The sequence below is a fragment of the Mustela erminea genome, chromosome 19 (assembly GCF_009829155.1).
Source record: "Mustela erminea isolate mMusErm1 chromosome 19, mMusErm1.Pri, whole genome shotgun sequence".
Taxonomy (NCBI): domain Eukaryota; kingdom Metazoa; phylum Chordata; class Mammalia; order Carnivora; family Mustelidae; genus Mustela; species Mustela erminea.
The window spans coordinates 12,184,700-12,210,048 of NC_045632.1; the positions used below are offsets into that span (position 1 = coordinate 12,184,700).

Here is a 25,349-nt window from a genome sequence, read left to right on the forward strand (position 1 = left end):
AGGGAGAGGGAGACACAACCTCGGAGCTGAGCAGGGAGCCTGACATGGGGCTCCATCCCACGACCCTGAGGCTATGACCTGAGCCCAAATCAAGAGTCAGATGCTCAAATGACCGAGCCACCCAGGTGCCCCAGGAAATTTCACAATGAAAAAATAACCTGGAATTCTGGCTTTTCTTGGCAAATATCAGAGGATCTGGCAGTGCTTGGTCCCCCAACAGCTAGCATGAGCTTAGAGCAGCTGTCTCTCTTGAACAGAACATTGTGTACGCTCCCCCTACCCCCACCCATGACACTCCACCAGATTCCCAGATGCATCTGCCGGACACCGCGAGTATCTGGAGTTTGAGACCGCCAGGGAAGGCCGTGCGTGTGCATTTAATTCAGACGCAGCTCACCTCCCCTTCCTTTCCTCCTAGGTCTTTGCTGTTGTCTCCTCCTTCCCCTCGTGGCTGTTCCCTGAGTGGCCTCGGCAGTTCAGGACTTCTTCCAAAGGCCGACCATGCCCAATCTCACAGCAGTCTCTGTCTTCCTCCTCCGGGGCTTCTCCACAGTCCCCCAGTTACAGTTGCTCAGCGCCGCCTCCTTCCTTCTCATTTACCTGGCTGCCATTCTGGGGAACGTGGCTATCGTGGCCGCCGTGACACAGGACGTGCACCTGCACACGCCCATGTACTTCTTCCTCAAACACCTCTCCTTGGTGGATATCTGCTCCGTGTCCACCACCCTCCCCCGGGCCCTGGTTGCCACCATGCTGGGCTCCAGGGACATCTCCCTCCATGCATGTGCATCCCAGCTCTTTGCCTTTGTCTGCCTTGGGTCCACGGAGTGTTTTCTCATCACCTCCATGGCTTTCGATCGTTGTCTGGCCATCTACAAGCCCCTGTTGTACAGAGCAGCCATGAGCCCTGAGACCTGCATCTCCCTGGTGTCGGTGGCCTGGGGCAGTGGGCTTGTTTTCTCGGCCTTCCACACAGCCAACACCTTCTCCCTGCCCTTTTGTGGCCCCAACGTGATCGACCACTTCTTCTGTGACATCCCTGCACTCATGCGGCTAGCCTGTGCCAATGCAGATGTCCACGAGGCTGCAGGATTTGCAGTCAGTGGCTGCGTCATCATGAGCTGCTTTGGCCTCACTGTCTTGTCCTACGCCCGCATCTTGGCCACCGTGTGTCGGATCCGCTCCACTGCCAGCCGCTGGAAGGCCCTGTCCACCTGTTCCTCCCACCTGGCCACTGTGCTCCTGTTCTACGGCTCCGGCAGCTCTGCCTACATGCAGCCCCGCACCAGCTACTCCCCAACGCAAGGGCTTGTGGCAGCTGTCTTCTACTCTGTCCTCACACCCACCCTGAATCCACTTATCTACAGCCTGAGGAACAAGGACATGAAAGGAGCCTTGCAGAAGCTTTATCCTCGGGGACCATTTTAGGACTTGGCATCTGGACATGGGAGGCACCCAGCAATCCACCCTCACAGGAGGTCCCTGTGACCACGGTAGAGGTGCTAGTGCCTCCGGACACCACAAGGAACACACCTGTAGCCAAAAAGTTGGCAGCCAAGCTGGATGACAATGAGCTATGCCATCTACCTAGTAGATGTCCAGGTAAGCTAGAGATATGTCCAATGTGCAGTTAATATAGGCAAATGGTACTATAGGTACACAGGGGAAGATGGAGGGACAGGGAGTAAATAATTTAAATAGCGGGATCATTCCATCCAAGAGCCCCTTCGATGACCCTATGTCCCAGAGAGTCCAATAGGAGACCTCCCTTTCAGTTTCCATGGGCCTTCCGCAGGTGGGCACACCTTGGCCTACTCAATGTGCTTCATGGTTAGCGGTAGACATTTTTCATCTAAGCCTGTCCTGAATGCAAGCCAATGACTTCAATCAGAAGAAGCAGCAAATATTCCAGAAGAAAAATAGGCCATTTTGGACTTGTCCATATACACTGCGTCATCTTCATGTGAATCCTTCCTGAGGGAATGTCAAAGGCATTTTCATCTTTCTACCATGTTTACCTGGGAGCCTTTTATGAGTTGGATTTTTGGTTCAGTTGCTTTCATAGAAAACAACAAACAGTGGGTTAAATGATACAGAAGGTTTAGTTCTCTTTCGTTTAAACATCTGTGCTTGAGGTAATTCTAGTGTCTCTGTGCCACAAAGTCGTTCTGAGACCAGGTTCCTCCTGTCTCATTGCTCTACCATTGCCTAAGTTCTCCTTATCCGCAATGTGAAGGAGAGCTCACCAGCACCTCATTCACAATCCAGCTTCAGGAAGGAATAGAGAGGAAATAGAGGGCAAGCAACATGGTTTTAAGATGTAAACCAGAAGTTTCTGCTAATACCGCATTGGCTAGTGCTTAGTCACATGGCCATGCTGACCCAAAAAGGAGGCTGGGAAATGTTTCCAGTTGGGTTGCCACGCACCAAGATAAAACTCTAGAAAGAAGGAAAGAACAGTTCCTTTTTTTTTAAAATTTTTTTTTAAATTTATTTTATATTTTGAGAACAGTTCCTATTTTTTAATCATTCCTCCATATCCACTCTTTTGATGAGTAACCATCTATCTTTTTTTTTTATTGATTTACAAAATGATCATCTTTTATTTCTTCTATTACAAGAACAAAGCTATCTGATAATACCACATTTGTAAATAATAGCAAGTTATGGTTCTAGTAAGCTATTTCTTTTATTTATTTATTTATTTATTTATTTATTTATTTATTTATTATTTATTTTCAGCATAACAGTATTCATTATTTTTGCACCACACCCAGTGCTCCATGCAATCCGTGCCCTCTATAATACCCACCACCTGGTAACACGACCTACCCCCCCCCCTTCAAAACCCTCAGATTGTTTTTCAGAGTCCATGGTTTTTCATGGTTCACCTCCCCTTCCAATTTCCCCCAACTCCCTTCTCCTCTTTTTACTCCATCCTATCATCATATTTCCAATTCCTCTTTTGTTCCCAGACCATCTTTACTAGTCACTCTTATATGCACTATCTCTAACATTTGAAACACTTCATGATGTGGTTGTAATTCTCTTCACTTTGCAGATAAGGAAAATAAAATACAGATAGATTAGGCAATTTACCCAAAGTTAAGAGGATGGGGAAAGGATCAATAATTTTACTCCAGAAGCACTCAGGGTTCTATTTTTGAATGATAAAAATTAGACTGTATTTCTCTTTGACTTTAAACACCTTGGGGCGCCTGGGTGGTACAGTCAATTAAGTATCTGACTCTTGATTTCGGCTCAGGTCATGGGATCAAACCCCGCATGAGGCTTCATGCTGGGCATGGAGCCTGCTTGAGATTCTTTCTCCTTCTCCCTCTGCCCCCACCTCTCTAAAAATAAATTAATAATTTTTTTTTTTAAAGCAACCTTACTTTGTTAAGACATTTTGTGGGGAGGTTTTAGGAAACCGTTGCTGTGCTACCAACATATCCTTGAGGATACCAGCCTCTTGATCAAATGCATAACCCTTGGGAGTTATTGTCCAAATTGTCCAAAAAGAGAAAAGGAGCCTCCACAACCCTCCCATCCAAAGCAGCTCACCTCCTGGTCACTCTCAATGCCCTCGTTTTGTTTTATTTCCTACTTGAATTTCTCGCCACCTGTAATTACCTAGATTATTCAGTTTGTTTGTTCTGCTCCCCACCGCCCCTTCCAGATATAACCTCCATGAGAGTGGCACTGCCTTCTGCGTGCTGTGGCCCCAGTGTGCAGCATACTGTCTGGCACGCACTGGGCGTTCGATATGTATTTCTTGAATAAACAAATGTGATGCAGAACAACAAAAAACAAGAGCCAGAGTGGCTATGGCGTTAGCTGGAGTCAGAGGGCTGGGCCTTCTGAGCACTTAATGGCTTCTTAGCCCCTTCCCCACACTCACTTGTGCCACACCTGCATGCCTCTTTGGGCTCCACAAACCCAGCTCAAACAACCCTCCCCTAATCAGATTAGTAAGTGCAGCTGAATCCAAACCACCACTGATTAGAAGACAGACTCTTATTTTACATTTCGCTAAGAACGAAAAAGACACTATCGATCAACGATGACACCTTCTCAATGAAACACAAGAGAGCAAGAGCGTGCTGCTCAGCCTTCAGATCACAGCTCAAATACCACTTCCTGATCACCCCTCCTGGCTCAACCTAAGTCATTTTCCTTCTATGCTCTTAGAACTCCCATTTCTCCAAAATACACACTGCAGTTTCAATAAACTGTTTAGTTATCTGTTTACAGATCTGTCCCCCACACACTAGAATGAAAGCTGAATGAAGGTGATTACGTGTTTGTTTCCTATTATCGAATGGCGAGCTGGAAAGCCAGCTCTCTGGAGAAAAATACTGTAGCACTTGCCAACTGCCATGGCCTAAGTAATCTCACCACAGCTGATGTCAAACTAGGAGTCCGCAGCCTAACAACCGATCTGCATCATTTCTGAACATTTAAAGTGAACTCTTGTGCGACCTCCCAGCCTGCTCCAGCACGCAGTTGTCCCAGGACCAAAACTCAAAAAATAGATGGTTAGTGAGTGAATACACTGACATTAAACCACGATGAGTGAATAGCAGCAAGGACTTCAAACTGAACACACGTGCAGGCAGCTTTCTGTCCTCCTCCACGCCTGTGCCTTCCCAGGTTCCACCTCACCAGGTGGCACTCAGGCACTCTCTTACCCCCTCCTCTTACTCCACATCCAGCATGTCCCCCAGTGCAGGTTTAAACCCACGCACGTCACACCATGCCCACGGCCACCAACCTCTCCTGGCACACCATCGTCTCTGTCTGGACCACTGCAACGGCCTCCTCTCCGATCTCCCTGCCTTCACTCTTGGCTTCCCAAACTCACCCTCCACCCAGCAGCCACGGGCTCCTGTGAATGCATAAATCGGGCCACGCCACCCCCCTGTTGCGGCCCTTCAGTGCCCATCCACTGCCTGGGGCTCTCCAGCCTCCTCCCCTGCACCCACCCCTGCATCTTTCACCCCCAGCTATGCGGGCGTTACCTTGGTTCTTCAAGCACATCAACCTTCACCCTGTCTCAGGGCCTTTGCACTGGCTCCTTTCTCAGCCTGGTATGCCCTTGCTGAGCTGGAGCGTGGCTGCTGCTGCCCGCGCTTGAAATTCGCTTCAAATGTCATCTCCTGGAAGGTGCAGAGACGTTCCCAAGCCGCCTCTTTGGGCAGCATCGTCCTTTCGCCTCTTATTGCCTTCCAGTGCCTCATTTGTAGGGTATTACTCCCCACTTCGGAGACAGGGAGTATCCGCTCTGTGGGGCTAGTTCCTGTTTCTCAGACAAGGGCTCTCACTTGGGAGACAGGGAGTATCCGCTCTGCAGAGCTGGTTCCTCCTTCTCACAGGAGCTGAGCTGAACCCAGGAAGGATGGAGCCCCAGCGCCACAGGGACGTGCACCGGAGCGCGGGTCTCTGAACCACAACTCCCAGAGAGCTCTGCGCCCAGGCGCCGGGAGCGCTTCCACTTCCAGCCGGGCTGCATCTGGGCTGCAGCTCTGCGGAGGTGTGGTGCGCACGTGAGCGAGTGTAGGTCTGTGCGTGTGTCCCTTGCCGAGTGTGACTTTGTGATCCGTGACTCAGTGGGAGTGTGTGTGTAATGAGGGCATGTCGGGTGTGTCTGATGTGGTGACGTCCGCGTGGTGACGCGTCTCTGCCGGTTGCTGGGGTGAGGGGGGGGCGTGAGCGGAGTGTGAGGCGGTGTGTGTGCACGTGCAAGCGGGGGGCGTTGCCGAGGATGGTTTGCTGTCAGAGTTCAGGTGGGATTTTGTGAGTGTCTGAAGTTGCCTCTCAAGCCGTGTGTGTGTGTGTGTGTGTGTGTGTGTGTGTGTGGTGTTGTCTGGGAGTGTCCGCAGTCTGCCTGAGGCTGGGTGTGCATGTTGAGTGTGGAAGGGCCTGGTGTGAGAGTGTGAGTTTGTCCTCCTCCGAGGGTCTGTGTGACTGAATGCAGACCTGTGTGTCACGAGGGTCTATGGTAGTTTGTCATTTAAGGGATCGTATGTGACTGAGTGGGGGCGTTAGAGCAACAGGGAGCCCAGTCCTTTGTGACTCCTGTGGCTCTGGTAATGGAGTTTGGCTTCTGTGTGTGGTTTTGTGTGGGAGGGGCTTACGTGGAGGGCGAGTTTGTGTGGCTGTTGTGGTTCGTGACCCTGTGCCATGCTGGATGTCCCTGTGGGAAGGGCTTGCCTGAGGAAGCGAACAATGTGCGTGTGGTTGTGTTTGTGTGCAAGTATAACAAGTGTCCCCAAACCAGGTGGCCACACTGTGCTGAGTCCGCGTGGCTGCGTTCATCTGTAAGTGTCATTGTCCCTTGTGCATGAGATTTCTTGGGGATGCCTGTGGAATTTTGTTCCTGGGTAGTGCAGCTTGTGATGGAACTTGCATTCTCCCGGGGAACACAGTGAAATAGTGCCCTTCACTGATAAATGCTCGGGGAGGAAACACTAGAGGGCGGGGGGACGTAGGGGCTGGGTCCGCTCACTGAGTTTGGGCCGGTAGAAACACCCTTTGAGGACAGAGGTCTAGGCTCAGCCCTGCACGGTGAGAATGACCTGGAGGAGAAGTGGGAGGAAGAGTGTTGTCGGCAGAGGGAGAGGTGAGGACAGAGGCCCTAAAGCAGGAATGAGCCTGGGATCCTGGAGGAACAGCAGGATGGTGAGGGGGTGAGCAGATGAGGCCACCACTGGTCGACTCGGGTTACAAGGCCAGACCTGATGTCAAGAGGTGGGGACAGATACCACACTTAAGGTGACAGGTCACCTCAGAGGTACATGGCCAAGGGTATATCTACAGGGAGTGTGAAGGACTGGGGGCACTAATACCATCCGCCACAGTAACGCTGTCACCATGTCCTACAGGTAGATACCATTCTATCCCCATTTCTCAAATAAGGAAACCGAGTCTCAGAGAGAGGTCCTGGAACTTGTCCAACGCCATACAATTAGTGGGTCGGAGGTGGGATTCAAATCCAGGTACCTTGTTTCCAGAGTTTGGGTTCTCAGCTTAGATTGGGCTGCAGGAAACAGTGCCACTTAACGCATTCCTCCAACTCCGACAAGGGATGTGGTCCTTTCGGGTCCCGGAGGAGGGGCTGGTGTGATGGCCCAGCTGGGCCTCCTCTCTCACCACTCTTTCCTCCTCCCCCCACCTCGGATCTCAGACCTCCACCAGGAGAGGTCCTTTGCCGAGGAGGGCATGGTTTCCGGGCTTGTGACTATGAGGCCCCAGGTCAGTCAGCCTTCGCTGGTCTCCCCTGGGAGGGCCACTGGGTTCTGAAAGGCAGGACGTCGCTCCTGGTTGGGTGTGGAGCACCCAGTGGGGTAGTGGTGGCGGCGGGTGCGCTTCACGTGTTAGTCGGCGGATATCTGCGGGCCTCCTGTGTATGGGGCACCCTGTAGGCACCAGGATGCAGTCCTTTTGAGACTGACGAGGCCCCTGCTTGGGTGGAGACCAGGAGCGATGTGGGGGACACTCAACAAAGACACCAGCCTGGTCATTCAGGGGTGGTAAGTGCTGCGGGAGACCCGTGAACGCACCAGACAGGGTCAGAGGTAGCAACACTAGGCCGATGTTCCGGTGTTCCGTGACAACTGCTAGCTGGGCTGAGGCGGGGGCGCCCTCTTTGGATACAAGATTTCTAGTTTGCGGCAGTCCCCAGCAACTGAATCCTGTGTCAGCAGAGAATTATTTTCCTCAGGAAAGGGAGAAATGGAAGCAGGATGAAGGAGGGCCATGTGTTTCAGGAAAACTGTAAGCATTCGGGCAGCCCACTTCATTCATTCCCACTACCTCGCTAGTCCCCCCCATAGGCACTTGAGTTTGAGATCCCAGAGTTGGGGAGTCACAGTGGGAAACTGAGCCCATCTACAGGGGCGACTGTGACCAGGCTCCAGCCTGTTGTCACTGCAGGAATCCGGGCTTTGCAATGTAAAAGCTTCCTGTTTTTCAAGACTGATATTTGGATTTTTGTACGAATATCCATGTTTTAAATTATCGGCAGTGCCAATAAAATACTGGCATCTTCCAATAGCCACATGGCACAGACCTCTTCACTTCCCTCGGGTCTTTGTCCAGAGTCACTGCCTTGTAAAGTCTCTCCTGACCACTCTAGCTGGCACCTAATGTCCCATCACTCTCGTCCCTGCCTGTTTTTCTCTGTAGCACTTAGCACCATCTGACATGCTGTTTGGCTGGTTTATTGTCTAAGCCTGACTGGAATGTGGGACTCACCAGGGCAGGGTTTTGGTCTGTATTCCCAGTGCCTAGAAAGGTGCCCGGCCGTAGGTGACCTTAGTAAATCTTTGTCACACTGAATGCATTGCAGTTTCTCTATAGAGCCCCATGGGAATCAGACTTCAGCAGTCTGTGGGCTCTTCTAGCTCTTGGTTCTAGCTCTTGGACCACCACATGCAACCTCCGCCACACTGTGGTGAGTCCTGAACCCAGCCTGACCCACTCTTTTCTTGTTTGACTCCCCTCCTGACCCCAGGCCCCTTTCCCTATGGACACATGAAGGGCTAGTCATGCTGTGGCCTTGTCATTCCAGGAGCTAATTGCGTTCCAGGATGTGGCGATAGACTTCTCCCAGGAGGAGTGGGGGCAGCTGAGTCCTGGCCAGAAGGTGCTGTACTGGGACGTCATGCTGGAAAACTACAGGAACCTGATCTCACTGGGTAAGGACAGTAGCTTATCAGTGAACTCAGACCCTACCTTACTGCACAGAAGCCAAGGGGCATCGTCTGTGTTGGGTTGAGGCTCAGCCATTCAGTGCCTCTGAGGGTCCTCCCACACTCCTTCCCCTGAAGTGTCTACCTCTCTGTAGGAACATAATGGAAACATTAAGGGTAACTCAGACTTCAGGCATGGCTGGATCCAGGAGCTCAAGTGTTACTTCCTGACCTTAGTCTCTTTGGTCCTCTATAGGCTCCCACTCTGTGTTTCTTAGTTCTGTTTCTTCCTCTCTTGGTTCCACTCCTGGGCTGGCCCCTTCCGTTTCTGGCAGCAATGGGTTCAGTGACACGCTGGTCCCAGGAGGGCAGAAGGCTTTCTTTTCCAGAAGTTCTAACGGAAGTTGCAGGCCCTAGTGCCATCACACCAAATCTGTTCTCTTTCTTAAGCCAGCTGGAGGCCAGGGGACTGAGCATTTTAATTGGCCACGCTTGGTTTAGCCATTATTGGTAGCTGACTCCTGCTGAACACTCAGTATATGCCAGTGTTTGGCTGGGATGTGTTGGGGGGAGGAGAGCCCAAAGGAGGGTCGACAAGGGCGCAGTCAGTGGGGTCCCATTGAAAGGTGTCCATAAAGAATGTACTGTCTACCTCTCAATTCAGTTTAAAGCCTGTTTCTGCCTCTGCCTCCACCCTTCTCTGCCTTCTTTCCTGCTCTGTCTTGCTCAGTCCCTGTGATGGAACTGACTGCCCCATGTCTGTGTGCCTCAGACTTGTTTCTCCCACAACCCTGGTAAAAGGTACATTTTACATCGCAGCCCACTGCACATGCTGTGTATCCATCAGATATAAATGAAATAAAAATTGTATAAAGTGGGGTGCCTGGGTGGCTCAGTGGGTTAAAGCCTCTGCCTTCGGCTCAGGTCAGGATTTCAGGGTCCTGGGATTGAGCCCCGCATCGGGCTCTCTGCTTGGCAGGGAGCCTGCTTCCTCCTCTCTCTGTCTGCCTGCCTCTCTGCCTACTTGTGATCTCTCTTTTTCAAATTAAATAAAATCTTTAAAAATAAATAAATTAATTAAAAAATAAATTGTATGAAGTGATACTTGTCCTTACTATACACAGTGCACTGTTACTCTATTCTGTCCCGTTGTTTAAAACTTCTTGTCACAACCTACTAAAGCCGTGGTCTCAACCCGGAGCGGTTTTGCCCTGAGGGGACATGTAGCAATGTCTGAAGATTTCTTTGGTCGTCCCTGCTGAGAGGGCACTGTGGTGCAGAGGGGAAGTGGCCAGGAATGCTGCCTGCCATCCTGCAATACCCAGGACAGTCCCCACAACAGAACTGCCTGGCCCAAAATGTCACTGGTGCCAAGGCAGGGAACCTGACTTAGTTCCATGACTCACTGAAGAACAGCAATGGCCTAAAATTGAGTGTGCGTGTGCCCCAGCTGCAGAGACCAGGCTGTGAGGTAGTGAGGGCTCACTCCAGCCCACGTGGGCTTCTGAGGCCCCAGTGTCCTGGTCTGCCCTTTCCAGGTTCTCATCCTCCCAGATGAGCTGGATTCATCCTTGACATGTTTCTTTCCTCTGTCGGTCAACTCTGCTTTCCCCGATTTTAAAATCTATGCATGCTTCCCCCTTAACCCAGCCTGGCTCCAGGTGTCTCCTGGTGTCAAGCCTCATTAGAGAGCTGATACATGAGTCAGAATTCTCCAGAAAAACAGAACCAATAAACTATATATATTGAGGGATTTACTTTAAGAAATGACTCAACACATTTTGGGGCTGCCCAGCAGGCTGGAAAAAGGCTGGAGCCGATGCTGCTGACTTAAGGCAAAATTTCCTATGAAACCTGTTTTTGCTCTGCAGGCCTTCAACTGATTGAGTGAGGCCCACCTACATGATCATAGATAATTTCCTTTACCTGAAGTGATTTTAAATGCTAACCAACATGGGGCACCTGTGTGCCTCAGTTGTTAGGCATCTGCCTTCGGCTCAGGTCATGATCCCAGGGTCCTGGGATTGAGCTCCACATTGGGCTCCCTGCTTGGCAGAGAGCCTGCTTCTCCCTCTCCCACTCCCCTTACGTGTGCTCCCTCTCTCACTGTCTCTCTCTGTCAAATAAATAAATAAAATCTTTTTAAAAAATGCTAACCAACACTTGGATTTGTATTTGATTGAGATTGCTGGGGACTAGAGCATGGTCGGGCTGACAAGACTGATAGTCACAATGGGTAATGGAGCAGCCATCTGATTTTCAGTGTTCTGTCTCACACCTTACAGGAATTTGCAGTTTTGAAAACTTTATTTCAGACTGGGGCACTGGGTCTGACGACAGGATACCTTCAAAGCATAACATCTCTGAAGAGTCACCTCAAAAGAAGGGACATCGGGACATGAACTTCATAAAGGCCTGCAGAGAGAACAGCCTCTCTGAGATGCCCATCCTGGTGGAATCTCTGAGCAGCTTCACAGAGAAGAAAGGCTATGGATGTCCTGAATGTGGGAGAGCCTTCAGCTCCAAGTCCTTCCTTACTCAGCACTGGTGGATCCACACAGGGGAGAGACCCTATGAATGCAGTGAGTGCACGAGGGCCTTCAGCCAGAGAGCAAACCTTACTCAGCATCAAAGAATTCATTCTGGAGAGAAACCATACAAGTGTGAGGACTGTGACAAAGCTTTCAGGCGGAGCTCCTCCCTCCGGGAGCACCAGATCACCCACAGTGGCAGGAAGCCATTTCTCTGTAATGAATGTGGGAAAGGCTTCAGCAAATGCTCAGCCCTCCTCTCCCATCAGAGGATTCACACTGGCGAGAAACCCTATCAGTGCAATGAGTGTGGGAAGGCCTTTAGTGATCAGTCTTTCTTCAGCCAGCACCGGAGGATCCACAGTGGGGAGAAACCTTACCAATGCAGTGAATGTGGAAAGGCCTTTAGCTGGGCCTCATCCCTTAATCTCCACCAGAGAACTCATACAGGTGAGAACCCCTATAAGTGTCCCGACTGCAGGAAACCCTTCCAGTACAGGTCCTCCCTCATCGAGCACCGGAAAACCCACACAGGAGAGAAACCCTACAAATGCAGTGACTGTGAGAAGACTTTCCGCTACAGCTCCTCCCTCAGCCTCCATCAGAGAACTCACACTGGGGAGAGTCCCTACACGTGTAAGCAGTGCGGGGACGCCTTCAGGTACCACTCCTCCCTGACCAAGCACCAGTGGACCCACAAAATCAAGACACCCCATGAGTGTAAGGAATGTCTAAAAGCCTTTAGTTGTGATTCATCCCTTAAAGTACATCAGAGGATCCATACCAGGGAGAAATCCTATGCATACAGTGAGGGTGAGGAAGACCATTGTGGCAACTGACTTCCAGCAGTTCTTAATAAAACAGACCATGCACATAGAACCTTCAGATTTCCTTCATCCCAGGAGGTCTGAGACATCACATACATTAGTTTTGAGGATATGCCTCAGGGGTTCCCAAAACCACACCCAAGTTTGGTGACTCAGTAAGAGGACACAAAGGACTGTGCATATAGTCATACTTATGGCTAAGAGTTATAGCAAAAGGATAGAAAGCAAAACCTGCAAAGAGGCGCATGGGGTGAGATCTGGAGGAAGCCAGGCACAAGCTTTCAGGATTCCTCTCCAAGCAGAGTCACATGGGACACATTTAGTTCCTCCAGCGGGTTGTGACAGCACTGCTCTCCCAGCACTTCCTCCGAACATTAAGCTATTTTCTGACCTCAGGATCTTGGCTCATGCTGTTTCCTCTGCCCAGAACCCTCTCCTCCCTAATGTTCCTTGGCTGCCTTCTCATAAGGTCACCTCTTCAGAAAGCTTTTCCTGGACCACCCAGTCTAAAACTGGCCCTCCCCACTGGCACTCCCTCTGCCCATTTACCATCGTTTTCTTTGTAGCACATACCACCTTGTTTTGCTTATTACCTTTCTCTTTATTGTACACTGAAGTTCGAGAAATACTGGTTTGGGACAAGGTTGAAAAGCTCATATGTCTGTGGGGGTCAAGCACTTCATGCAGATGCGTGAATGCCTTTAGGTCAAACTCACCTCCAGTTCTGCTGCAGGCCCCAAATCACATTTGCACAAAATGCCTGGCCCCTGTTTTTTCAGCCCTTGCCTTAAGCCAGTGTTTTTGGAACTTCAGCTTTCAACAGGAGGGCTTGTTAAAACAGGGTGCTAAGCCCCATTCCCAAAATCTCCTGTTCAGAAGGTCTGGGAGGGAGCCTCAGAATTTCTAAGATGTTTCTAGATATATTCGCTTCCTGGGACTGCTTTAACAAACTGCCACAAACCTGGTGGCTGAAAAAAAGATGTCAGCAGGGCCATAATCTGGAGCCTCTAGGTAACAGTCCTTCCTTGCCTCTTCAGCTGCTGCTGTTCTTGTTTTGTGACTGAATCATTCTAGTCTTAAAATTTTACACGTGTGTGTGAGAGAGAGAAAGAGAGATCGATCTCGTTCTGCTTGCTTATAAGGATATGTTAGTGGCATTTAGGGCCAACCCAGATAATCTCTTCATCTCAGACTCCTTGATCACCTCTGAAAAGCCCCCTTTTCCAAATAAGGCAACATTTAAAAGTTCCAGGGATTAGGACCTGATCTCTGTGGGCCGTCACTAGTCTAGTACACCAGGTTAACAGGATGCTGCTGCTCCAGGGGCCACACACTGAGAAACACTGCCTTTAAACCACGGGGTAGGTAATAGCATGGCTCGGGACTCACTTGGGCCTGACTTGGAGTCAGTAAGGATACCACCGATTTCTGCCTGTGTGTTCTTGAGCAAATGACTGCCCCTCCCAGTCTATCCACTCCAAATCCCTACCCAGTCAGCAGCAGATCTGGCCCCTAGTGATTCAGATGCCTCAAAATAGGACCTATGGACCAGACATAGCTCACGAGTGTTTTATGGTCCTGAGTGGATTTTTTAATTAGTTGCTTTGATTAAAATATTGGGAGACATCACATAAAAACTGAGCATTCCAGCATCTCTTGAAAAGTCTAAGATCATGTGACAAGAGGTGCTTTGTTGAAGATTATCCCGCTTCCTCTTCATGATTTCCCCCTTCCTGCCCACCTGGCTCCCTCACGTACGCCTCATGGGGCTGATTCTCGAAGCCCAGCTCCCTTCTCTCTATACCAAGCCTAACATTTTACCTGAGAGGCTGAAGTGGGCCAGGTGCCAGACTGTGGGTCCTCTATTTCTTTCTTCCTGCAAGATCCCACCTGTAGGAGACGATGGCCCGGGCATCAGCACTGAACCCAGACCTTCCCAACTGGAAGTATCAGTGGGGGGAGAGATTTGAAGCTAATGTGGTGGTATGACTGACGCACTGAAGTCATATTCATAAGTATGTGTGTGGGTACACATACACACACACACACACACACACACACACACACCATGCTAACTAAGCTTCTCAGATTCCCTGGAGAAAGGGTCTCCAGCTTACATAAACATTTCAGGAGCATTCGTGGCCCCCAACTGCTTGTGGAACTTGGGTTTGGTTGGCTTGGGTACATGCAGTGGGGCAACACTGAAGTGACCCCATTCCTGGAACACTGGCTTTTTTAAATGAGAACCCTAACAAAAAAGAAAAACCACACACAAGGAAACCCCCACTGCAACAGTATGTAGGAATGACTAAGAAAAACTTGTACGTGACTAAGGAAAACTTGTATGTGATGAGAAGTAAACTGTAAACTTTGATTGAAAGGACAGTATGTTCCAGGATGCTAAGATTAAAAGGTAACAATTTTTTTCCTCTAGTGTACTTACAAATTCATGTACTTATAAATTCATCAAGACTTTTTAATTAATAAACATAAATTTTCATCCAGAAGAATACAATTCTGTATTTTTCATAGCAATATGCATATATATAAATATACTTTTTAAAGGTATGATAGAAAACCCAAATATAAGGCTAGAAAAATTAAGAAGAACATAGATCAAAAATAAAATAGGACAACAAGTCAATGAAACAATGTAGATGGTCCGGATGATAGATCCTACACCATACAATAATGTGTTATGACTATGAGTCATTTACTAAAAATTGAGGTTGGAGCAATTAAGGATGGGTAATTTTGATTACTTCACACAATATATCAAAGTCAATTCAAGAGTAGTTAAAATAGATTAGAAAATAAAATAATTAAAACACCATTTAGATGGGCGCCTGGGTGGCTCGGTGGGTTGAGCCGCTGCCTTCGGCTCAGGTCATGATCTCAGGGTCCTGGGATCGAGTCCCGCATCAGGCTCTCTGCTAGGCAGGGAGCCTGCTTCCTCCTCTCTCTCTCTGCCTACTTGTAATCTCTCTCTGTCAAATAAATAAATAAAATCTTTTAAAAAAAAAAAAAACACTGTTTAGAGAAGTTTAAATTTTGTATTCTTGGAACACAGGATTAAACTGTATAAAAATATTTATTATATAAAGAGATTATTTAAATTGATATAAAGGTATTAAGGCTACAAAGATCATGCAAAGATGGGAAAAATGTAATTGCTTAACAAACTTAGAGGGAAATGTTCAACCTCCTTAAGAACGAAATAAATGCATTTAAAATTAGATGCCCTTTCCCCTATTAAATCAACAAAGGAGAAAAATACTGTTAATATATAATGCCAACAGGATGTGTGGAAAATACACCATCACGTTAGAGGCAGCAGTGCAAACTGGTTTAATGTTTTCAAGGGAGCCTGGATGTATGTATTAAGAACCTTACAATGATCATACCCATCCTGACCCAGTGATTCGCCTTTGGCAAAACCTATCTGAGGGAAAGAATCCTAAATCTGGAAAAACATTTAAGCACCACCATGTTCACTGCAATATCATTTACAACTATGAGAAAGCAGAACTAAGTCAAACATTCAAATGGCAGAGGAGGGCCCCATGTGGAAAGCTGTGGCGCAGCTGTTAATGAGGTGCTAAAAGACTAGGAGGTGAGACAGCAAAGCGCAGGGGTAAGGCAGGGACGGGGGATAGGATCTGGACTATTGCACACACAGAGTGATCACAGCTCTGTGAAAACTAAACGTCTTGTAATAAGTGATACAGTCACATGGGTAGAAAAGTGAAAAGGCAGAGGTACTGTGAAAACTAGACCTTTCCTCACTACTCCCCAGAGGCAGCCACTTTCATGAATCTAGTAATTATTTTTAAATTATAAGAAAATGGTGTTCATGGTATATGGCACATTGTGGGGGCAAAGGAAAGAGGGTTCTACCTTTCTATAAAATAGGAGTTATCTTTAATGAGCCAAGTATTACTTTAAAATGAAAAACATTCATCCTTCAAAAGTGCCTACTTTAAAAACTAAGGGAAGAGCCCAGATGTCCATCAATAGGTAATGGATAAAGAAGCTGTGGTGTATATAACAGTGGAATGTTACTCAGCCATCAAAAAGAATGAACTCTTGCCACTTGCAACAACATAGATAAAACTAGAGGGTATTATGCCAAGTGAAATAAGTCTGCTGGAGAAAGACACATACCATATGATTTCACTCCTGTGGAATTCAAGAAACAAAAAGATGGACAAAGGGGAAGGGAAGGAAAAATTAAGATAAACATAGAGAGGGAGGCAAACTATAAGAGATTCTTAACCATAGGAAAGAAACAGGCTGCTGGAGGGGTGGTGGGTCAGGGGACGGAGTAACGTGGGCGATGGGCATTAAGGAGGCATTTGATGGAAGGAGCACTGAGTGTTACATGCAACCACTGAATCACTAAACTCTGCCTGAAACTAACAACATACTATATATTAACTAAATTGAATTTAAATTTAAATTTTAAAAAAAAGTGATTTCAGGCAAATCAACAAGAAAAAGCATGAAGACACACTAGCTAAAAAGGCAAAGTATCTATACTGTTCACAAATAAATTTAAAAGCATATGTGGAAAATCCGTTAGTAAGCAAAGAATCACTTTTTTGGTTTATCAATTAGACAAACTTTTTGGTTGGTTTGTTTTAAGTGAGTTACCCACCCATTGCTGGTAAAGTTGTTCACATGCTTATTTATACCAGGCATGGCAAAGACATTTCTTCGCATGCACAAACTTTGCAGTTTGTTTTGTCTATCCAGAGGGCCGTGTTATGGAAGATTCTTCCAGTGCAGCAGACCCACAGAACATAACTGAGCAGCAACACTTGTCGTGACTCAGGAGGGAGGACGGTTTGTCACCTGTTTCACACCCCTGGACCTCCCTTTGCTACAAAAGGCAGGGCCCCTCTGGAAGGCAATTTATCAGGATGTTTCAAAAGCCATAAAAATATTTACACCACATCTCACCTAATAATACCACTTTTTGGAAATCTATCCTAAGAAAACTAAAAATACAATGCTTTATGCTCTGTTAATCAAACTTTTTTATAATTAGTCATTTAAGAATGTGATTATGAAACGAGAAAAAGAGAACTTCAAATCTGCAACATATATATGAGAAGCCCTTACACACAGAAAAACTTAACTTGTACAGAGAATACTAAAGTATGAAACAACCTGGTTTACAATTCTATAGTTTGCTATCACTAAGGAAGTCTTAAAAAGTAAATGAAAAATACATGGAAACAAAATACTCTATCCTAGAAGCTCCGGGTAACAGACTGCCTACTCTGTACCAGACACTGTTGGGCTCTTCTATGCAGATGAGCTCCAGGACTTCGGTCAGTTCTGGGGAAGCACTGCTCTCCCGTATCTGGAGGAAACGAAGTTTAACCAATCAAGCTCCAAGAAGGGACTAAGATTTGACCTCAGGTCAGCCTGGCTTGGAAGTCCACACTCTCCCTTCTCTGCCAAGAGCTCTTTTACCTGTAAACATAACCACATCCCTGGGCTTGTACATGTTGAGATTCTGGGACTATTAGAAAATTTATTAGCCTTCTTCACTTTCCAAAATTTTCCTAATATGCTTACTATTATTTGTTTAGTGAGAGAATTAGGGTTCTAACAGACTTTGCCTGTGACTCTTTCTAGGTCTGCCTTCAGTCCTGTTATTAGATGGGTTCATGGAGCAAATTCTTCAAAGAGAAAAGTGAGAGAGCTGAGTAGTTTAGAGAGAAAAAAAAAAAAATCACAACTTTTAGACTTTGCTGGGATGCGGCCAGGAAGGTTTCTAAAACCTTTTAGATATACATACTTCTTGGCCCAGAAATTCTACTGCTGGGAATTTCCTCTTAGGAAACATGGCCATATGCAAAGATGTTAGAGTGAATTGATAAGAGAATGCTAAGGCCTAAGAGGTAACAAGGAAGTGTAATGATAGCAGTAATGTACACATAAAAGATAAATTAAATCCAATGTCAGTTTACAACTTTATAAGGCTAGTGCTAGAAAATAAATCAGGACACATCTATGTAACCAAGTACTAGGAAGTCCTGTAAAACAAAAGTTAGGGGCATAAATATGGGTATGGAAAGATATTCATGATATATTAGAATAAAATTACACCCTTCAAAATAGTGCCAATGGTAAAATTCTATTTCATAAAAATATTTTTATATAAAAATATATATAGATCTATGCATAGGAAAAATATCTGGACAATTTTAGCAGCAAGTGTATCTGGGAGATGGAAATACAAATAGTCAAAGAAAAACATGTCATTTTCTAATCTTCAAAGAATATATATTACTTGCATAATCACAAAAAATGTTTAAAACATGAGTATTTCTAAATTTAAAAAAAAATTAGCCTGAATGAAATAGCAGTGCCCTGTCAGAGGTTAGGAACTGGGTGGGAAAAGGGAAGCAGCAAAGCATTATCCTTGGGAGCCCACAGGATAGCAGCAAGCTTAAAGCCAAAATAACAGGCTGAGGTATGTAGCGTCTTGGCAGGTCAAGTGTGTAAAATACAGAGGCAGTGGTTTGTATGTCTTCCATATGTTCAAATAGTTCAGGGGTGACAGGCAGAGTCAACTATCCCGTATTGTCACTGATTCCAGTTTTAGCACGAAAGAAGCATCAGAACAAAATTGGTCAAGTCATGCTCCTTGACTTTCTCTAGTTAAGGCTCCTCAAGCAGTCTGAAGCCCTGGCCCAGAATTCTCAACAAATGGCCCACACCCAGGCTCCTCAAGGAGTTCCCACCACCTCTTAATTCAAGTGTCTGAAGACCAATCTGGAGTGATGGAGGAATTTAGAGGAATCTGGAAGAGGTAATGCAGAAGGAACTAAAGCAGCCGGCCTATGTATAATCCAGAGATGGCAAACACTTTGAAACCTCATTGCCTCTGACTGGTGCAGTGACTTAGAGAATGACTTTAAAAAGCTGGGCCCCTAGGAAAAGCCAACTCCAGATCATGATGGTAAAGCACACAAAACTACCTAAAAGGTATTCCTGCCAAGGAAGTTGAAGATCAATCCAAGTCTCTGATACACTAACTTCCATTTACAGAAAATACAGAGAGGAATAAGCTTAAGGACACCACAGGAAGCAGACAGATTTAGAATGGGGACATCCTACAGGACAACTGGCACAGTTTCTTCCAGTATTATTTGCATAATCACACAAAACCTTAACAGAAAAAAAGGATGCTAGAATTATGGTCACAGGACTGGGGAAAGGGAGAATGTGGAGTTACGGCTTAATGGGTATAGAGTTTTTGTTTCATGAGTTGATAAAGTCCTGGGATCTGCTGAACAATAATGTGACTATAATTAATACCACTGAGCTACAAACCTAAAAATGTTTGACATGGCAAATATTATGTTATATGGGACTTTTTACCACGATGTAAATAAGGAGTTTTAAAAGTAAGTGCTTTCAAATTAAAAATTAAACCAAAATATAAGATTACCCAAACTATTAGATATATTGGGAACTGGGTGGGGAAAGGAGGGAGGTACATCCCACATTATCCTTGGGGTCACACAAGGCCTTAAAAAATTAAGAGGAGACTGCTTTATATTAAGACTCAAGAGACAAGACAACCAAATACAATTTGTAGATCATGTTTGAATCTGGATTCAAATGAGCTAACTATAAAAAGACATCTTAGTGGCAATCAGGGAATCTGATTATGGCCTGGGTAAAACCCTTTGAGGTGATTTGAAATTTTCCTTCTAAAGTAGATGTATTAAGAAGTATTTGGGTGGCTCAGTCAGTTGAGCATCTGCCTTCGGTTCCGGCCATGAGCCTGAGGTCCTGGGATGGAGCCCCACGTCAGGCTCCTTGCTTGGCAAAGAGCCTGCTTCTCCCTTTCTTTGCCTCTCCCCCTGGCTTGTACTCTCTCTCTCAATAAATAAAATCTTTAAAATAAATAAATAAATAAAGTACATGTATTAAAGTTTAAAAAACAGAGAAGACATTTTCAAAAATGTAGTAAGTGAATCACAATCTGGGTAGGATGCAGATTTAGCAAAAATGGCAAAGGCATTAATGAAATGACTGAGATTGACAGGGGCCTAAGTAAATGGATGGTCCTGGGGAAAGAAGCAGATTTCACAAAATGGGAGGTAGAAAGTCATACAGGGTATTCCTGGAGGGGAAGGGAGAGGACTTAAGGAGGGTGTAGCAAGTTAGAAGCCTTCAGAAAAGGATGGCATCTTGTTGAAAAGTCCCAGGAGCCAACCTGAAAGGGTTCCCAATGGCCAAAGCTGGAAGAATATGAACAATAAAATAAATAGTATTTAATTACAGCCTATAGAAAAAAATAAATATCCATTAATTCATACTGATATAAATAAATTACTGAATAAATAAATAGGGAGGGTAACTTACAGGAGAAATGTAATTACTAAATATAGAAAGAATGAGGGAAATAGAAATTCGCCAATACCACAGAGTCACAATGGGTGTAGGCAAGATCCACCTGCAAGATGCTAAAATTTAATGAGTGAAAGTTTGAGGAGAAGCTGGATACAGATGGCCCTCAACTTATAATGGTTCAACTTATGATATTTTGACTTTACAATGACTTTACAAAAGCAACAAGCATTCAGCAGAAACTATTTTTCAAATTTTAAATTTTTATCTTTCCCCCCAGCTAATGATACATGGTACAATACTCCCTCACGATGCTGGACAGAGGCAGCGAGTGGCAGCGAGCCCCAGCTCCCTGCCAGACTTGCAATCAAAGGATTAACAACCAACACACTTAGAACCCTTCTGTACCCATACAGTCATTCTGTTTTCCACTTTCCATACAGTATTTGATAAATTACATGAGATATTCAATACCGTTATACAACAGGCTTTGTGTTAAATAATTTTGCCCAGCTGTAGGCAAGTATAAGTATTCTGAGCACTTTTAAGGTAGAAGATGTTAAGCTATGATGTTCAGTAGCTGAGCCATATTAAATGCCCTTTCAGCTTACGATATTTTCAATTTACAACAGGTTTATTAGGATAAAGCCTCATTGTAAGGCAAGAAAGATCTGTACTTGTATAGTTTTTAAATCTCTCCTGTAAGATATTTATTAATTACAAGGAGAAATAAATAGTAACTTTAAAGAACAACCCCCCGGACAGCACTTTAGGTAAGACATCAAGACCAATCAACATCACCATCAGTAAGATGCACTGACATCCTGCTCCTCTGTAGGAGTGGTGGCAGGCGCAGAAACCAACCTACAGGGGCACCTGGGTGGCTCAGTGGATTAAGCCGCTGCCTTCGGCTCAGGTCATGATCTCAGGGTCCTGGGATCGAGCCCCGCATCGGGCTCTCTGCTCAGCGGGGAGCCTGCTTCCCCCTCTGTCTCTGCCTGCCTCTCTGCCTACTTGTGATCTCGCTCTCTGTCAAATAAAATAAATAAAATCTTTAAGAAAAAGAAAAAAAACAACCTACAGTGGGCTGAAGAGTAGACTCTTGTGGGAAAAGAGGGCCTGCCAATGAGGGCTATTTCATCTAGAATTTGGAAATGAAGAAAGGTTGTGTGGCTAACGCTTGTTTGGCTCATTAGGTTCTGACCAGTCATGTTTGCTTTTAATACCATGACTCTGGGCCACGGATCATAGATCAGCCTCAAAAAGGGCTGATAAGAAAAAGCAGGACAGTGAGTAACAGCAGTAAGACTCACCTTACCAGGCAAGGAATCAGGTATTGGGGATCCTGGTCCATGTGTCTCTGCATTTGGCCACCAGTCAAGGCAGTGATGGAGAGTTTTTAACATTATAGCAATATGGTATTCAAGAGATTTCTATGCAATTCAGGCTCATACATTTAAACAGTGAAGTGTATTCTGCATAGAATTAGGATTTTAGGTGAAGTTGGCTGCGTTAATGATGCCACAGCCCAAGAAAATTCTCAAACAGGATTTTTTTTTAAAGGAAGGAAAAAGGAGGCAAGAAACCCCCATCCCTCAAACCACCACAGAAAACTACCAAAAAATTCTCCTTGATTAGTAACCATTTCACAATGTACAAGAAGACTTACAAAAAAGTGTTTTGCAAAAATACACTTCCCTGAATTAGTCTCAAAAAGACATCCACCAATCTTAAATCTTGAGAGAAGTGGCTCTCATACCTCACCCTAAGAAAGCTTTCTGAACCTCTAATACTGTAGTTGTCCTGGTCCAATTTCCTGTGAAACGGTGCTGGGCCTCCTGCAGAGGAAGGTGCTGAAGGCAGTAGAGCACTGCACCGTGTCTTCAGAGAGCAAGTGGCAGGAATAAAGAAAACCAGGGTTGAATATCAAGATGTAAAATAAATATCTCATGAAATCTCAAAATAGAACAAAACCTGTGTTCAGTTCCTACTTCATCACTTACAACCTAGGTCAGATCAACAGGCAATTTGGGAGTTTCAAGTCTGTTTGCCTGTAAAAATTGAACATGCTCACTAGATACCTCATAGCATTCCTTAAAAAATCAAATAAAATAATATACATGACAATGTTTTGTAAATGATGTGGTACGATGTGAATACATTACCAATTACAACAGGCTTTGCAGATGAATCAGTATCAGGACACCTTGAAAATCTTTCTAGCGTGCTCTGTGTTGACACATCCATCCCATGTGGTGAAGATACTATATGTAAACACTTCTAGAAAAACTTGAGAACAGATTGTCTATCTGGAGTCCAACTGCCAGTCACAAATGTTTTGTTGGGGTGGTCAAGATCAAAGTTTCCCATTCCATGAATACCACCAAAGAAAGGCAAAATCTATTAACATCTTTCCTATGCAACAAAAATGTTCTTTATAAGGATTTTGACTACTGACACATGTGCTGAATCTTTTTTTGCCAAAATATTGTGCTATACCCTTGCAACCATTCGTCATTTCTCTTTATCACACCATGATGAGTTTTCAAGTTACTAAGTTGTGAGGGCTGGTGGAAGGTCTTCTCACATTCACAGCACTTAGAGGGACTCTCTCCACAATGGAGCCAAAGATGAAGATGTCGAGAATGTTCTCTGACTGGAGGTTTTCAGTAATAACTGCACTCCTCAGGTTTCATTTGAGAATGAAGTTGATAATGTTGAGTGAGGTATGAAGGTCGGCTGAAACACTTCCCGCACAGCTGACACTGGTAAGGTCTTTCTTGAGCATGAATTCGATAGTGTTGAATGAGATGTGAACTCCGACTGAAGGCTTTGCCACAGTCACAACACTGGCAGGCTCTCTCTCCAACATAGTCATGTTTCCTCTGATAGCGAATTAAGTACGTCTTAATGCGGGGCAACCCAGATGGAAGGGCTTTTGCTGCCTCGTGGGCTTTGAGATGTTGAAAAAGATGCACATCCTGGATAAAGGCTCTGCCACACTGGAAACATTCATAGTAGTCTTCCTGGCTATGAATTCTTACACGGCCACAGATATCTACATGCTTGATGAAGGGCTTTCCACCTTCATCGTATCCAGAGGACTTCTCGCTGGAATGAGTCCTCTGATGTCTGGTGAGATGTGGCATGAGGTAAAAGGCTTCTCCACATCGTTTACATTCAAATGGTTTCTTCCCAGTATGGATCTGTTCATGTCTCTCACGAGCTGTCTGGGTAAGAAAAGTTCTTTCACAAAATCCACATCTGTTCTCTTGGAGGAAAGACTCATCATCCACTGGCTGGGACCTGGTGCAAACTCCAGGAGTAGCACGTTCCTGGGGATCCTTTCCTGGAGGGCCTTCTGATTGTTTAGTAAGATCTGAGCTGCTCTCAGAATCATCATTGTCGTGGCTTCTTTCTTGAGTGGGGGACTTGGGCTCACCCATTGTTACAGGACTCAAAGGTTTCTCCTGGTTGACCTGGCATGAATCTGATGGGTCATCAGGAGAAGGCTCTCCTACAGAGACACTGCAGAAGTTTCCTCCCATCTGATCCTCCATTCCTGCCCCTGAGGATGACTTTTCCATAGGCAGACTTTGCTCTGGAGTTAGATCTTTGGTTTTAGGTCTTTCCTCCCCATCTAAAAGAAATTTAAAAGTTCCTCTATTCTTTCCTCATAGAGACATATCATTATAGTAGAAACATAGAAAGGGACCAAAAATAACAGGACAGATATTATGCAGATTGAGAGGGGTTTAAATGTTTTGCTAAAAGTTTGAATTTTCTTTGGAGAGTGGTACTATCAAAAGTTTGTGCTTTACAAAGGCAACTCTGGGAAAGAAACTGACAAGAGACAAGGATGAACACAATAGTTGCATCCGGGCAGATAGCCGGCTGGGTGAGTGAAGTACAGACGAAACAGCAGAGCCAGAATAGAGACTAGGAACTCATCAGGGAAGGGATAACTGGACCATCACAATGGAATAGATCTTTTAGGAAATGGTCTTTGGAGACAAGACACAAGCATGGCAGACTAAGAGACAGCTGTTCTGCCCATTCTCTGCACCGAGACTACCTCCAAGCTGTACTCCACAATCACAGCACCAGCCTCCATCAGCTTCAGCCCGCACTAGCAGGTTCCCAACTGGTTTCTCGGCTGGTCTTCCTAAAGCCCACTTTCCATCGAACAGCCAGAGGGATCTTTCTAGAACATGCTGCCCAGTGGAACGCCCCACAGTGAGGTAAATGATGTATATTTTTGCTGTCTGATACATAGCCACTGGCCACATGAGGTAATGAGCACTTGAAATGTAGCTGGTGTGACAGAATTTAAATTTATGCAATTATAATTATGTAAATTCAACTCTGTATGCCTAGTGGCTGCCACATCAGACAGCACAGTTCTAAGGAGTCAATAATACTACCTCATTCCCTGGCTCAACACCTCTAACGCCTTTTTCACATCTCACTTGTAATGAATCCACATTCTTGAGAGCTTGTTTGGAGGTTCTAGCAGGGGAGCGCAGCTACTCGTATACCCTTGACCGAAGAACGGTCCTCTCCTCTATCGGGGAAGGTCGTCCTCTTCGACCGAGCGCGCAGCTTCGGGAGGGACGCACATGGAGCGGTGAGGGAGGAAGGGGACACCCGCCTAGCCAGCCAGATCAGCCGAATCAACCCTGGCGATCAATGGGGTGACAGATGTCGCAGCCAGATCGCCCTCACATCCATGAATCCACATTCTTTAACATACTCTTACATGAGCTGGCCTATGTCCATCTTCTCAACATTATCTCCCATCCCCCACCACTTTCTCAGACCACATCGCTTTTCTTCCTTTTTCTGGAACCCCAAGCTCATTCCAAACTTGCAGCCTTTGTATTTGTTATTCCTCCTGCCTGCAACACTCTTCCTCAAGATTT

General features: G+C 45.8%; 3 protein-coding genes across 5 annotated transcripts in view; 2 read left to right on the plus strand and 1 right to left on the minus strand.

Annotated features, from left to right (window-relative positions):
- The first annotated feature begins 501 nt into the window (after positions 1-501).
- On the plus strand, positions 502-1,428 carry LOC116580108 (olfactory receptor 1038-like). The gene has a single exon (XM_032326146.1). It carries the CDS (start codon positions 502-504, stop codon positions 1,426-1,428), a length of 927 nt encoding a protein of 308 aa, XP_032182037.1.
- A 4,344-nt stretch (positions 1,429-5,772) lies between these two features.
- Positions 5,773-12,089, plus strand: LOC116579396 (zinc finger protein 501-like). 2 transcript variants are annotated; one of them, XM_032324787.1, is made up of 3 exons: positions 5,773-6,320; positions 8,573-8,699; positions 10,979-12,089. In XM_032324787.1, exons 1-3 carry the CDS (start codon positions 6,093-6,095, stop codon positions 12,061-12,063), a joined length of 1,440 nt encoding a protein of 479 aa, XP_032180678.1. In that variant the 5' UTR covers positions 5,773-6,092; the 3' UTR covers positions 12,064-12,089. The 2 variants fall into 2 exon arrangements, with proteins under 2 accessions (XP_032180678.1, XP_032180679.1); XM_032324788.1 differs by lacking the exon at positions 5,773-6,320 and adding an exon at positions 6,976-7,254.
- Positions 12,090-21,446: 9,357 nt separating this feature from the next.
- Positions 21,447-25,349, minus strand: part of ZIM2 (zinc finger imprinted 2) — a 29,796-nt gene continuing 25,893 nt past the window's right edge. For both annotated transcript variants that reach the window (XM_032324675.1, XM_032324676.1), the window contains one exon: positions 21,447-24,067. In XM_032324675.1, coding sequence (XP_032180566.1) covers positions 23,094-24,067 — 974 coding nt within the window. In that variant the 3' untranslated portion in view covers positions 21,447-23,093. The remainder of the gene's footprint in view (positions 24,068-25,349) is intronic.